Source organism: Pelodiscus sinensis, unplaced genomic scaffold (assembly GCF_049634645.1).
Source record: "Pelodiscus sinensis isolate JC-2024 unplaced genomic scaffold, ASM4963464v1 ctg108, whole genome shotgun sequence".
Lineage (NCBI taxonomy): Eukaryota > Metazoa > Chordata > Testudines > Trionychidae > Pelodiscus > Pelodiscus sinensis.
The window spans coordinates 142,160-154,465 of record NW_027465888.1 but is presented as its reverse complement, the minus strand read 5'-3'; the positions used below and the strand labels follow the sequence as shown (position 1 = coordinate 154,465).

Genomic DNA, 12,306 nt, shown 5'->3' with positions numbered 1-12,306 from the left:
AGCTATTTGCTAGTCAATGAACGGCTAATCAGGGGTGATAAATGGGGAAACTATCTTGGTAATGGGTAATGTAATTAGCATCTTTGTTAAGGTCCATTCCTAATGTGTCAGATTTAAGCATGAAAGAAAGCTCTGAAGTTTCCCTCTGTAATCTGGTGTGAAAGGCTCTTTGAAGTAAGATGCATGTAGTAAGGTCGTTAAGACTGCAGCCAGGTAGGTTAAAATGAAAAGCAACTGGTTTTTCCTTGTGAAGATGGCTGATGTCTCCCCTCCCCACCCTGTGGCTGTGTCTACACTGGCGTGATCTTGTGCAAAAACTTGCTGCCTGGCTACACTGTCCACTAGTTCTTGCACAAGTAAACTGACTTCTAATGTATGAAATCAGGGCTTCTTGCACCAGAACGCTGACGCGCCCACTCAGGAATAAGCCCTTTTGCACAACTGTTCTTGCACAAGAGGCCAGTATAGACAGGCTACATGAATTTCTTATGCAAGAATGCCCGGTGGTTAAAATGGCCATCGGAGCTTTCTTGTGCAAGGGAACGTCTACACTGGCACGGGTGCTCTTGCGCAAAAGCACATGCCAGTGTAGATGCTCTCTTTTGGGAGAGCTTTTGCACAAGAACTCTTCCACAAAAGAATGCTTGCGCAAGAAGCTGTCAGTGTGGAGGTAAGGTAGCCTGTGTGTTTGGGGGGGGCTGTCATCCTCCCTCCCTGATGTGTGTGCGGGGTGGGGGGGGTCGCTTTCCTCCTCCTCCCTCCCTGATGTGTGTGTGTGTGGGGGGGAACTTTCCTCCTCCTCCCTCCCTGATGTGCGTGTGTGTGGGGGGGGAACTTTCCTCCTCCTCCCTCCCTGATGTGTGTGTGTGGGGGGGGAACTTTCCTCCTCCTCCCTCCCTGATGTGTGTGTTTGGGGGGGGGGACTTTCCTCCTCCTCCCTCCCTGATGTGTGTGCGGGGTGGGGGGGGTCGCTTTCCTCCTCCTCCCTCCCTGATGTGTGTGTGTGTGTGGGGGGGAACTTTCCTCCTCCTCCCTCCCTGATGTGTGTGTGTGGGGGGGGAACTTTCCTCCTCCTCCCTCCCTGATGTGTGTGTGTGTGGGGGGGGAACTTTCCTCCTCCTCCCTCCCTGCTGTGTGTGGGGTGGGGGGGTTTCCTCCTCCCTCCCTGCTGTGTGTGGGGGGGGGTTTCCTCCTCCCTCCCTGCTGTGTGCAGGGCGCCTCCCCGTGCCGAGGCCTTGGGGGGAGGGAACTGACAGGTTTTAATCTACTACGTCAATAGCGTAGCCGCCCCGCCCCCATCCATTGCGACCGCCCCTTTACGCGAGCAGCGCAGCTGCCCATTAGCCTCCCCAGCGCACGCCGGCTGCGCTGCCGCCCCCTTCCGTTAGCAGCGTAGCTGCCTCGCCTTAAACCGTCCTCTTCCCAGGTCTTGGCCCTGCGCATGCGCCAGGCGTGACACCCAGGGCTAGTCAGTCCCGCCCGCACACGTGGGTCACGTGGACACAGAGCGAACGTCCGCGTGCCGGGCGCGATGGGGGAGGGGTCAGTGGGAAAGCTTACGATCGGTGGGCAGTTATTTACACCGATGGGGCAGTGTGCGCATGCGCGAAGGGAGACGCCGAGAGCGGCGCGTGCGCCCCATGCGCGGGGCGGTTTCGACACATGCGCTGGGAGCAGGGACAGGGCGGGACCGGATGTGGAGACGCATGCGCAGGGCGGGGTCGCGGGCGGCAGTTGCTGGGAGGCGCAGGACGCGCATGCGCAGAGGGATCGAAGGTGCCAGAAGAAACCAAGCGGCGGCTGAGGCGGCGAGAGCTGGGTGAGACGGGCGGGCCGAGTTGTGGGGGGAGTCGGACCGGCGGGGGGCGGGGCAGGGCTGGCTACCGTGGGGGGAGGGGCGGTACGGGGGGGGCAGGGGGAGGCTGCGGTTGCCCGTGGGGGAGGGGTGGTACGGGGGGGGCAGGGGGAGGCTGCGGGTGCCCGTGGGGGGAGGGGCGGTACGGGGGGGGCAGGGGGAGGCTGCGGGTGCCCGTGGGGGGAGGGGCGGTACGGGGGGGGCAGGGGGAGGCTGCGGGTGCCCGTGGGGGGAGGGGCGGTACGGGGGGGGGCAGGGGGAGGCTGCGGGTGCCCGTGGGGGGAGGGGCGGTACGGGGGGGGCAGGGGGAGGCTGCGGGTGCCCGTGGGGGGAGGGGCGGTATGGGGGGGGCAGGGGGAGGCTGCGGGTGCCCGTGGGGGAGGGGCGGTATGGGGGGGGCAGGGGGAGGCTGCGGGTGCCCGTGGGGGAGGGGCGGTACGGGGGGGGCAGGGGGAGGCTGCGGGTGCCCGTGGGGGAGGGGCGGTAAGGGGGAGGCAGGGGGAGGCTGCGGGTGCCCGTGGGGGAGGGGCGGTACGGGGGGGGGCAGGGGGAGGCTGCGGGTGCCCGTGGGGGAGGGGCGGTACGGGGGGGGGCAGGGGGAGGCTGCGGGTGCCCGTGGGGGAGGGGCGGTACGGGGGGGCAGGGGGAGGCTGCGGGTGCCCGTGGGGGGGAGGGGTGGTACGGGGGGGCAGGGGGAGGCTGCGGGTGCCCGTGGGGGGAGGGGCGGTACGGGGGGGGCAGGGGGAGGCTGCGGGTGCCCGTGGGGGGAGGGGCGGTTCGGGGGGGGCAGGGGGAGGCTGCGGTTGCCCGTGGGGGGAGGGGCGGTACGGGAGGGGCAGGGGGAGGCTGCGGTTGCCCGTGGGGGAGGGGTGGTACGGGGGGGCAGGGGAGGCTGTGTTTTACCGTGGGGGAGGGGTGGTATGGGGGGGAGGCTGCGGTTGCCCGTGGGGGAGGGTGGCACGGAGGGGCTGTGGAGGGCAGGGTGAGGTGGCTCCCTGTGGGGGGGCGGTGGCGGAGGGCAGGGTGAGGTTGTGGTTGCCTATGGGGGTGGCAGGGTGAGGCCGTGGTTACCTGTGGGAGAGGGGTATGGGGGGCGGGGGAGGGCAGGGTGAGGCTGTAGTTGCCTGTGGGGGAAGGAGTAGCACAGGAGGGGCTGTGGAGGGCAGGGTGAGGTGGCTCCCTGTGGGGAAGGGTGAGGGGGTGGTGGAGGGCAGGGTGAGGCTGTAGTTGCCCATGGGGGGAGGGGTGGTACCAGCAGAGAGGGGGGGGGGGGTCCATAGTTGCCCATGGGGGTTGTTCTAGCTGGGTGCACGGTGGGCTGTGGTCAGGGCTGGTGCGGAAGGAACATCCTCGCTGTGAGGAGGCCTGTAGCCTGGGGGGCAAGGCATGGGCTGTGCGTGGGGAAGTGATACAGGCTGGGGGTGGGAGGGCAAAGTCCTGTTCCTGTGGGGGAGAAGGGCTGGGGGAGATCTGAGGCACCCAGCTGTGCTGGCAGGTCTTGTTGTTTGTTCCAGTCATCTGGTTGCTGCCACCTTGTGGTGCCTTTGCTCCAGGACACCTGCGCAGGGAGCCACCATGTTGTTGCTCAGCCATGAAATCGGGTTTTACTGCACAGGCTCACAGTCCAATGCAGCAAGGGGAGTGGTGCTGCGAGCCAGGGGTGGGGCTCCTAGAATCTGGCCCCAGCTTGGGGAGGGGTGCGAAGGCTAGAGGTTAGGGTGAGGCGCTGGGAGCCAAGATGCCTGGGTTCTGGGCGAGGAGCAGGGCATCAGGATTCCAAAGTTCATGACAGAATTGCAACCCATCACTTACAAATGCAGGACTAGGAAGGGAGCACAAGGGCCCTGGCTCCCTTTTCCCAGCGCTGTGCAGAGTCACTCCTGCCACTGTCTGACCTGACAGTGGATTCTGGTGGCATGTGACTCCTGGGCTTTTCTTGTCCCACTCGACTACACCAAAGTGCTCCTGCTCCAACTGACGGTCTTGTCCTGTCCTTTTGCAGACGCTGTTCAGACGCAAGTGCCTTAGCGAGTGCCCAGAGAGATCTCGTGGTGTAGGAGTCCTTACACATTCTCCATTCAGCCCTAAAACGTGTTAGACCCCAAGTCTCCTCCCAGTCACCTACCCCAAAGCACCTCCTATTCACTGCACTGCCCAAAGCCAGAGCTGATTTGCGGGCGTGTGACCTGGAATGGCTGAAATGAAGCGCCCGGTTGTTTCCCAAAGCTGGGAGGAGGAGGAGTGCTTGGAGTACTACGGCATGGTGTCCTTACACCGCATGTTTGAGGTGATCGGCTCCCAGCTGACTGAGAATGATGTGGCTGTGCTTTCCTTTCTCCTTGATGAGACCCAGCCCTGGACCCATCCCCTGGACCCTGGGCTGTGGGCTGTGGCAGAGGAGAGTGGAGCAGAGACCCCCTCACCTCTTTTAGAGAGCTGGCAAAGGAGGAACCAGCACAGGCGAGCTCCAGTGGAGGCAGCCGGGAGCCTAGAGGTGGTGGCTGAGCGGCACCAGCCCAGGAATGGGGTGGAGCTGCTGCTGGAGCTAGAAAGGAGGGGGAGATGCGACGAGACCAATTTCCTGCAGCTCTTGCAGCTCCTGCGGTTGCTGACCAGGCATGACCTGTTGCCCTACGTCACTTTGAAGAGGCAGCGAACAGGTACCAGGGCTTTGGGGGGCCTGGGGGGGTTGACTCCAGGTTGGGCTTGGGAGGGTGGAGAAGTCTGAGGGGTGCTTGTCCCTGGTGGTGCTGTCCCAAGGGAACTCACCTTTCTTCTCTTCCGTAGTGTCTCCTGAGAGATATACCTACGGCCCATCTGTGACAGCTTCCGACCGGCAGGTGGATAGTTGTCTCGGCTCAGCCTCTGCAGAGGCCCAGCCCGATCAGTGGGAAACAGGTACAGTGGCATGGCGGGGGCAGGGGGAACATACCACTCTATCGGCACTGGCCCCTTCCCCTTCCGTCTAGTTAGGAATCATTAGAGCTATTGGCCTCTCTTTAAGGTCTGCACCATCTAAGGAGGCCTCAGCTCTTTGGAAGTCTCCACCATGGCATGTGGGGGTGGAAAATTCTGTGCCTGCCCCTTGAGGTGTGGGAGGTGGTTCTAAATCCTTCTCTTCTCCCAGTATTGGAGTAGAATTCAGAGGTTCTGGCTGCTGGTGTCACTTCTCTAGCCTTGAAACCCTGCTCCCTTTTCAGAGCTCTGCTCCAAGTCCTTGCTCTGTGTTTTGCAAGGTTCCTACTGTTTTTCTTTTCCCTAGGCTCCAACTCCAGCAAGAGGAAGCGGGTGAGCAGAGGCAGGGCACGGGCCAATGCCCTTGGTAGGCGGCGTGGGGCCAAGACAGTCGCTACCCTCAAGCAGGAGCCCCCATCCCCCACCAAAGTGACCTGTGGTAGGTGTCTGACTGGCACATGGCCAGGGTCCTCTCCCCCACCCCCCAACTCTTGAACCACGCCATGGAAAGGTTCCGGTTCCTGGTGGGGTATTGATGGGTGCCTCCTGCTCTCTCCTCAGCTGGGGTGGAGCAGGGACACTGGTCTGAGTCTCTAAGCAAAGTGCAGTCTCCTTCTGAATCAGTGACCTTAAAAGGGGTGCTGTGTGTCCAGGGGGGTGCCGCAACAGCTTTCTGGGGTGGGGGAGCAGGGAGCCTTGGCCCATCCTACGAGCCTGTGGGTCCTGTCCCCTTGGCCATCCCACTCTGTTTCTTCTCTCATGGTTCTAACTGTCCAAATGGCTACACCCCACGAGAGGGCGGGAGGAAATGTCTGATGTGCCAGGCGCTGGCCTGGGCGGGGCCTGACTTCTGCCCCGTTATATGCTGGTCTAGGTGCTGAGCCGGGGCGCGCTAGCTAATCCCCAGGCCAATGCAGACTTGGAGGAAGGAGCAGAGAATTTATTGGGGACAAATACTGAGCAAAAACTATTCCTGCTGCTGGAATTCTAATCCCAAACCAGCCTCGATTCCAGATCTGTCTTTAGCACTAGTGTGGGGGGCTGCTGCAGGACAGTTGTTGGGGTGCTCTTCATGCTTATTCTTTCAAGTCCTGCCCATGGCACCCTGGCTGCTGGGGCTGTGCTTTGTGGTCACTTGGGGGACACAAGGTTCAGCTTTGCCTTCCATCACCATGCAGAGTGGAGTCTGCCTCATCAGAAACTTACTCCTCCGATGTGCCTGTAGACTAGCAGCAGAAAGGCCAGGGAGGTTGGCTCCTGCAGCACTTGTGTGTGCAAAGTGCCAGGCCCAAGTGCTACTGAACTTCTGGGCTCTAGGCCTGCTCAGCTGGTGCCGTGCTGGGGAATTAGGCAAGTCGTGCTGCCGTTCTGTGGCTCTTTCCTCTGGTGAACCGCTTTGAGACATACAGCGGGAAGCACTGTCGGTGCCATGGCTCAGTAGTATTCAGCTCTGGGCTCGCCGAGCTCCCTCCTGTCTAGGGGAGCCCCACCCCGCCCCACTAGCAGGGGTGGCTTCTAGCCATATGGGTGGCCTTTGGGGGTCAGACCCGTCCTGAGGGTAGACTAAGTAGTGGAGTGATCGTGTTGGGCCTCCGATTCTAGGACTCTGGTCTGGCACATGACCGCTCCCAAATACCCACCTAACTCTTGTCAGCCCTCAGCTGTTGCCTTCATGGGGGTAGCCAGTTCAATTCCAAGATGGTGGCCTGGATTTCTATCTCCAAGACCAGCATATAACCCTAGAACCTGGCTCAGCCAGCCAGGTGCCGAGCGCCTGCGTCACCACCGCTCTTGTCCTGTTATCTTGTGTCAGTGCGATGCGAATGACCGGAAAAGCAAACTGCACAAAAACGCTCTCTTCCCGTTTGACCAATTTGCAGGCCATGGGTTCTAACGAAGAAGGTTCAAAAATAATTCAATGAGTGTCAAAACTGCAACTTCACGGTGCAGCTAAGCCATCCGGCGGGTAGGTGCACGGATCGGACCGTAAGCTCCCTTCCACACTAGATTGTTGCCTGTCTGTTTGATAATGTTACCTTGCTTCTTGGGGGCACGAATCCCAGGCCCGCTGGCGAGGCCCAGACGGCAGCTCTGCATTTGTAACTTTCCTGAGCCGCAGGAGGCGCTGCGCTCCATTCTTCCTTCCAGGCTAGGGCCTGGCAACCACACTGATTTTCCTTGGTATCACAATTTTTTTGTTGCTGCTGCTGCTTGATTTCTGCCAATTCTCTCTCAATCCACCGTTTAAATTCCAGGTTACTAAGCAAAAGTTGATGGTAAAGAGACCCTGTGTCTCTAATGCAAGCTACTCAGAACTGTCTCGCAAAGGTAACTGACTCCAGCGCTCCCAATCTCGCCGGCAGGTGTTGGTGAAACCCATCCTGTTTTGAATGTGTGCTCTAGAGCTCCCCTGCAGGGCCCAGACAGGCTACCCCACATGCATGCTTATTCAGAGAGCTCTGCCGTGCTGAGCTCACCACCCTACGGGACAGCTCCTGCGTCCCTGCCAAGAGGGGCCAGCTGCTGCACAGGGCACTGCACGATGCCACAGATCCCCAGCAGGGTCTGATGGGATTGGTTGCTGCATGCCAGCTCGCATGCTGGGGTGCCAGGGAGAATGGGATGGACAGAGTAGCCCCCAAACCCCAGTGTGCTCCATCCAGGAGCAGGCAGCTGGTGGTTCATATCTCAGATGGCCTCCACCCCATGCTGCTGGTCATTGCTAGAGCCATTGGAACAAGCTTGGAATCTGGTACCTTCCTGCCAGCTGCCCAGCTCATGCGCCCCCAGCCACCACTCTGCACAGCCTGGCTAACAGCCGGCCCCTGCTGTGTCACTGGCTCCCACATGCTCTTGCCAGACAAGGGGGAAAGTCCATGTGCTCCCCAGTTTGCTGAGGGGGGCATCTCAACCCCACGGCCTGAAGTCCGTCCATCAGTCAACAGCTGGCTCTCACCCCACAGCTGAGGTTCTTTGCTGTATGGATGCCCAGAGTGATTTCTTGCTGTTACCATGTGCTTAAAAACTTTGAACCCTGTTTCTCTCGGTCCACAGTTGAGATCAGCCGCCCAGAAAAGCATTAAGTATTGGTCCATGCAAGCAGGCTCTGGTAAAATCCAACCTCACTTCTGAGCGCAGTGCCCTTGCACCTGGGAGGGACTGGGCCTATGGGCGCTGGTGGGGCCTGGGTCTGTGTCTGTAGCAGGCTCTGTGCTGGTCTGAGACTAGCTCACCAACCCAGAGTGGAGGGAATGTGGCCAAACCCCGCTCAGCTGGTCGTTCCGGCCAATGGGCTCAGCTCACCCCCGACCCTCGGGATGGCGTATGGGGAGCAGCACTGAACTGCTTGTTTGTGCTCCCCATGGCTTTCCCGGCTGCTGGTAATAGTGGGACTGGGCACGCCTCGCCCACATCCCGTTTGGGCCTCCACATGTCTGTAACCTCAGCAGCTGCTCAGGGCCCCATCTCTCCGTCCTGGGGGAGGAGGTGCTCCCAGTCCAGTCCAGTCCTGCCCTGCCATCCCTTCTGAGGAGGGAGCAGGATCCTAGTGTGTTCAGGCCATCCAGGGCAGCTCCCCATGCTGTGACTGGATTTGGGGCCCTAGGCACAATGGGTTTTGCTGTGTGTGGTGCCAGTACAAAGGAAGGAAGCTGGCGGCTGCTCTGTGTGTCACTGGCATCTGGGGGGGTGAGCAGGAGACTTAAGGGCTTGGATTGTTGCCAGAGCACCCTGTGACTTCCTCCCCCTACCCTAGTCTGGGTCTCACCCCGGTTACAGCTTATCCCAGGCAGGCCACAGCCCTAATGGGTGAGAAGGGCGCCACATCCACTCGGGGCCAAAACGGGCTCCTTTCTTGGCACGCCCGTCCGAGCCCACCGCCACCAGACTGGGGTGACTTCAGGCTGCTCCCTCTGTGGAAGGTGGGGCGGGCCTTGGAGCCTCAGCTGAATGGTTTGGTTCTGGGGGGCACGGGCTCCGGCCGGGGCTGTGACTGCACTCTGAGTTAATGCTTCTACAGGTGAGGACCACAAGAGAGAGCCATTAAGCAGACGGCCTTGTAGAGCGTATGTAACACCCACCTGCCTCTCAGGTTCTCTATTTGACTGTATCTTGCTCTGTAGCCATTGTACTTCCCCTTTGACCCCCTTTCAATTGTGGCCTAACAGGCGGCTGATCCAAAACTAAACCCCACCTCTTCCTGGCTGCATGGCTACAGCCAAACCCCGCCAAATCTGGGGGAAGGGGGGCCAGAAAAGCAGCTCTGACCAGCAGCGCTAGCTGTGGAGACAGTCAGCAGTGGGGCGCTGATCTTCCACTAGGGTACGGCCCATGGATTGGCTGTGTATTAGAGATGGGGGATTGAAGGAGAGAGGTGCCAAGGGGCTGCCCTGTGGGCTCTTGAGGGGGGGGGGCTGAGCTGAGGCATGCCCACAGCTGCTCTAGAGGGTCTTGGCTAGCTGGGGCTCTGGGTCTGAGCTGGCAGGGGTACAGGACATTTGGCAAGGCTTGGCTGTAGCCCTGTGCCAAGAGGAGGCTCTAGGGAGGGGGTCCAGAGCCCTTCGTGGGCCAGCCCCATGGTCTGTTCAGAGCCGCCCTCCCCCCAGCGTCACACTGCATGAGCGCGCGGTCTCTGTGTGCCGCTGGCCTGTGCCCTCTCGCTCTAACGCCTCGTTTGTCTTCTTCCCTCCCCTCTGTGTTTCTCTGTCGCTCTTCCCCCAGACATCCGGCTGCGGGTGCGTGCCGAGTTCTGCCAGCACGAGCCGGTCCTGCGCCAGAACGTGCTGTCCAACAAGCAGCACCGCCTGGAGCGCCAGTTCGACATCTTCGGCCAGTCCAACACCATCCTCAAGTCCCGTGACCTGGGCTCCATCATCTGCGACATCAAGTTCTCAGAGCTCTCTTACCTGGACGCCTTCTGGAGCGACTACATGAACGGCTCGCTGCTGGAGGCCCTCAAGGGCGTCTTCCTCACAGAGTCGCTCAAGGACGCCGTGGGGCAGGAGGCCATCCGCCTGCTGGTCAACGTGGATGAGGATGACTACGAGGAGGGGCGCCGGCTGCTGCTGGAGAGCCTGGGCCCCCAGTGACTGGCCTCTGGAGAGCTTGGTCTGGGTATGTAGCTACCCCCCTCCCTGCTAGGTGTTAACCCGCCTCTTTGCTGTCACTGCCAGCCCCATCTGACCCTGGGTGCTAGCCACTCCAGCTCCTCCTAGGTACTAACAGGAAGCCACCCAAGGTGGGGGAGGGAGGCCTACTGGAAAATTGGGGGTCCCTCTGCCATCTCCATGGGGAGGCAAACCCTCCCCCACCTTCCTAGCACTTACCCTCCCTTTTTTCTCTCCCAGGTCTCCGTAGTGTCTCTTGGCCCCTGGAGCACGCCCATTTGGGACATTGACTCTCGAACAGCCTGACCCCCTTGGTGCTGCCACGGGGCAAACCCAGCAGAGTGCACCTCCAGGCCTCTGACTGGGCCGGGCCAGCCGGCTCCGGGAGCCCTCGGCCAGGGTTGGATCGAGCACGGGACTCACTGACGCCCCTCCTGCGTTGGCACGGAGGCAGGACAAGCAACTCCAGATGCGCAGGGCGTGGTGGCAGGGCTGGCTTCCCCGGCCAGAGCACAGCCACAAGGAGCCGTGATCTTCATTTTTAGGGGACAAACCTCCTTTTCCTCCTGCTGCCATTTTGGCAAAGGCTGGGGAGCGTGGGGGCCGCACAGCAGGGGCCTGTGTCCCTCTTAGGGATGCGTGCCTGTGCTCGGGTGACTTGTACATACTGTCGGGGGGGGCGAGGCGTGGGCAGTGGCTGCAGGAGTGTGCCTGCTGCAGCTGGGGAGTGGGCGAGGGAAGCTGCCCAGTGTAGTATTTAAAAAGATGCTATTTTTTTAAGTAAAAAAAACAAAAAAAAACAAAAAAAAACCACCCTCCCCCCCACCCCAGAATCCCTCCCCCGCCTGGTCCTTTTGACAGGTGGTTTTGCAGCCTCTTGTATCAGCAGATGGGAAAAATCAATAAAAGCAGATTTGTAGAGGAAACTCCTGCCCTGGAAGTGAGCGTGTTCCTCGGCGGCTGCACAGAGCCCCAGGGCTGGGGGGGGACACGGGCCTGGCTCCCCTGTCCTCTCTCCAGCGCCGGCTGGGCCCGGCTCTTCTCCCCTCCCTCCCCCGGCAGCCTTGGGGAGAGCACTGGGCCTGGCTCCCCTGTCCTCTCTCCAGCGCCGGCTGGGCCCGGCTCTTCTCCCCTCCCTCTCCCGGCAGCCGTGGGGAGAGCACTGGGCCTGGCTCCCCTGTCCTCTCTCCAGCGCCGGCTGGGCCCGGCTCTTCTCCCCTCCCTCTCCCGGCAGCCGTGGGGAGAGCACTGGGCCTGGCCAGCCTGAGGAAACGCTGCCATCAGCTCTCCCTGGGGTGGGGCAGGGCCTCGTACATGGCCCCTGCTGTGCTCTACCCTGAGTCCCCCTGTGGCTGGGGGAGTTGCTGCCGTTGGGTTTCCTGCGTTGCTGCTGTGGGGGCAGGGGCGTTCCAAACCAGCTCTGGGGCTAGGCCAGGAGCCCTCAGCAGCGGGGCGGTTACTGCGGGATCCAGCTCCCAGCAGTGAGAGGCAGGGGGCCCAGGCCTGGGGATCTGGTCCCTGCGCACCCTGGCTACTAGCCACGGCCGGGCACCGCCTCCAGCAGTGTCTCCGCCTGCTTCCTTTGGGCCTGGCCTGTCTCAGCGGCCACGGGCCATGCAAAGAAATGATTTGTGGGCTTCTCTGCCTGCTGCTCGTCACTGGGCCTGCACTGCTCATGTTCGGTCCCCTTGCTTCCCCTTAGTCCTCAGCTTTCCCGTGGGCCAGTCCAGCCTGGCTCCATCCCCCACAGCCACTTTCTACCTCACGAATTCCAGGGGGGCAATTGGATTTGCAGTAGGGGTGTGACTGGCTAACAGGTGGGGCCTGGGCAGCCTCTGTCCACTGGCCCCCCCAGGCATGGGGTGGAGGCGCACTCAAGATGTCTCACCCCATAGCCAATTCAACAGGATTTCACACCCCTAACTTGCAGGCCATAGTCACAGGGTGGGTGTCCCCGGGCTTAAGTAACTGGCTTTATGGGTTTGGTGGTCTGTCCCTTCTCGGGTGGGCCCCACAGACGCTGGTGACTGCGGGGGGCAGCTGCTGGAGAGCCCAGGCCGGTGCGGTCGGTGCGGGGTTATGGACCAGGGGCCTCGCTTTGCACTGGGCTTCACAGGCAGCTTGGGCCTTAAGGTTCCTGGAGGAATTTTGTATCCGCAGATGCTGCCACCTCCCAGCAAAGCCCTTTTCCCAGCTCCCTGAGGGCGGCTGCGCAGCCCTGGTCCCGGGACAGAGCCGGGTCTGACCCGGCTGGGACCAGGGCTCGCTTATTCCTAGCAGCTGGTCCAATTGTTTCCTCTTACCCCTTTGCAGCTTTGCTTCAGAGCAGGGGTGGGATTGCTGTGGGCCTGTCCTACCCCAGCCTGGCCGGCAGCTGCCCCCAGTGGCTGG

The 12,306-nt window shown here is 61.3% G+C and overlaps 1 protein-coding gene across 1 annotated transcript; it reads left to right on the top strand.

The window, feature by feature from the left end:
- Positions 1–1,663: 1,663 nt before the first annotated feature.
- Positions 1,664–10,841, top strand: DEDD2 (death effector domain containing 2). Its single transcript, XM_006127888.4, has 6 exons — positions 1,664–1,819; positions 3,858–4,515; positions 4,643–4,753; positions 5,118–5,249; positions 9,530–9,922; positions 10,156–10,841. The coding sequence occupies exons 2-5, from the start codon at positions 4,047–4,049 to the stop codon at positions 9,895–9,897; spliced, it is 1,080 nt and encodes a 359-aa protein (XP_006127950.2). The 5' UTR covers positions 1,664–1,819; positions 3,858–4,046; the 3' UTR covers positions 9,898–9,922; positions 10,156–10,841.
- Positions 10,842–12,306: the final 1,465 nt, after the last annotated feature.

Coding starts and splice junctions, on each gene's coding strand:
- DEDD2 (XM_006127888.4), top strand. CDS start 4,047: ATGGCTGAAATGAAGCGCCCGGTTGTTTCCCAAAGCTGGGAGGAGGAG. Junction 4,754..5,117: donor GCCCGATCAGTGGGAAACAG/GTACAGTGGCAT, acceptor TCTTTTCCCTAG/GCTCCAACTCCAGCAAGAGG. Junction 5,250..9,529: donor CCCCACCAAAGTGACCTGTG/GTAGGTGTCTGA, acceptor CTCTTCCCCCAG/ACATCCGGCTGCGGGTGCGT.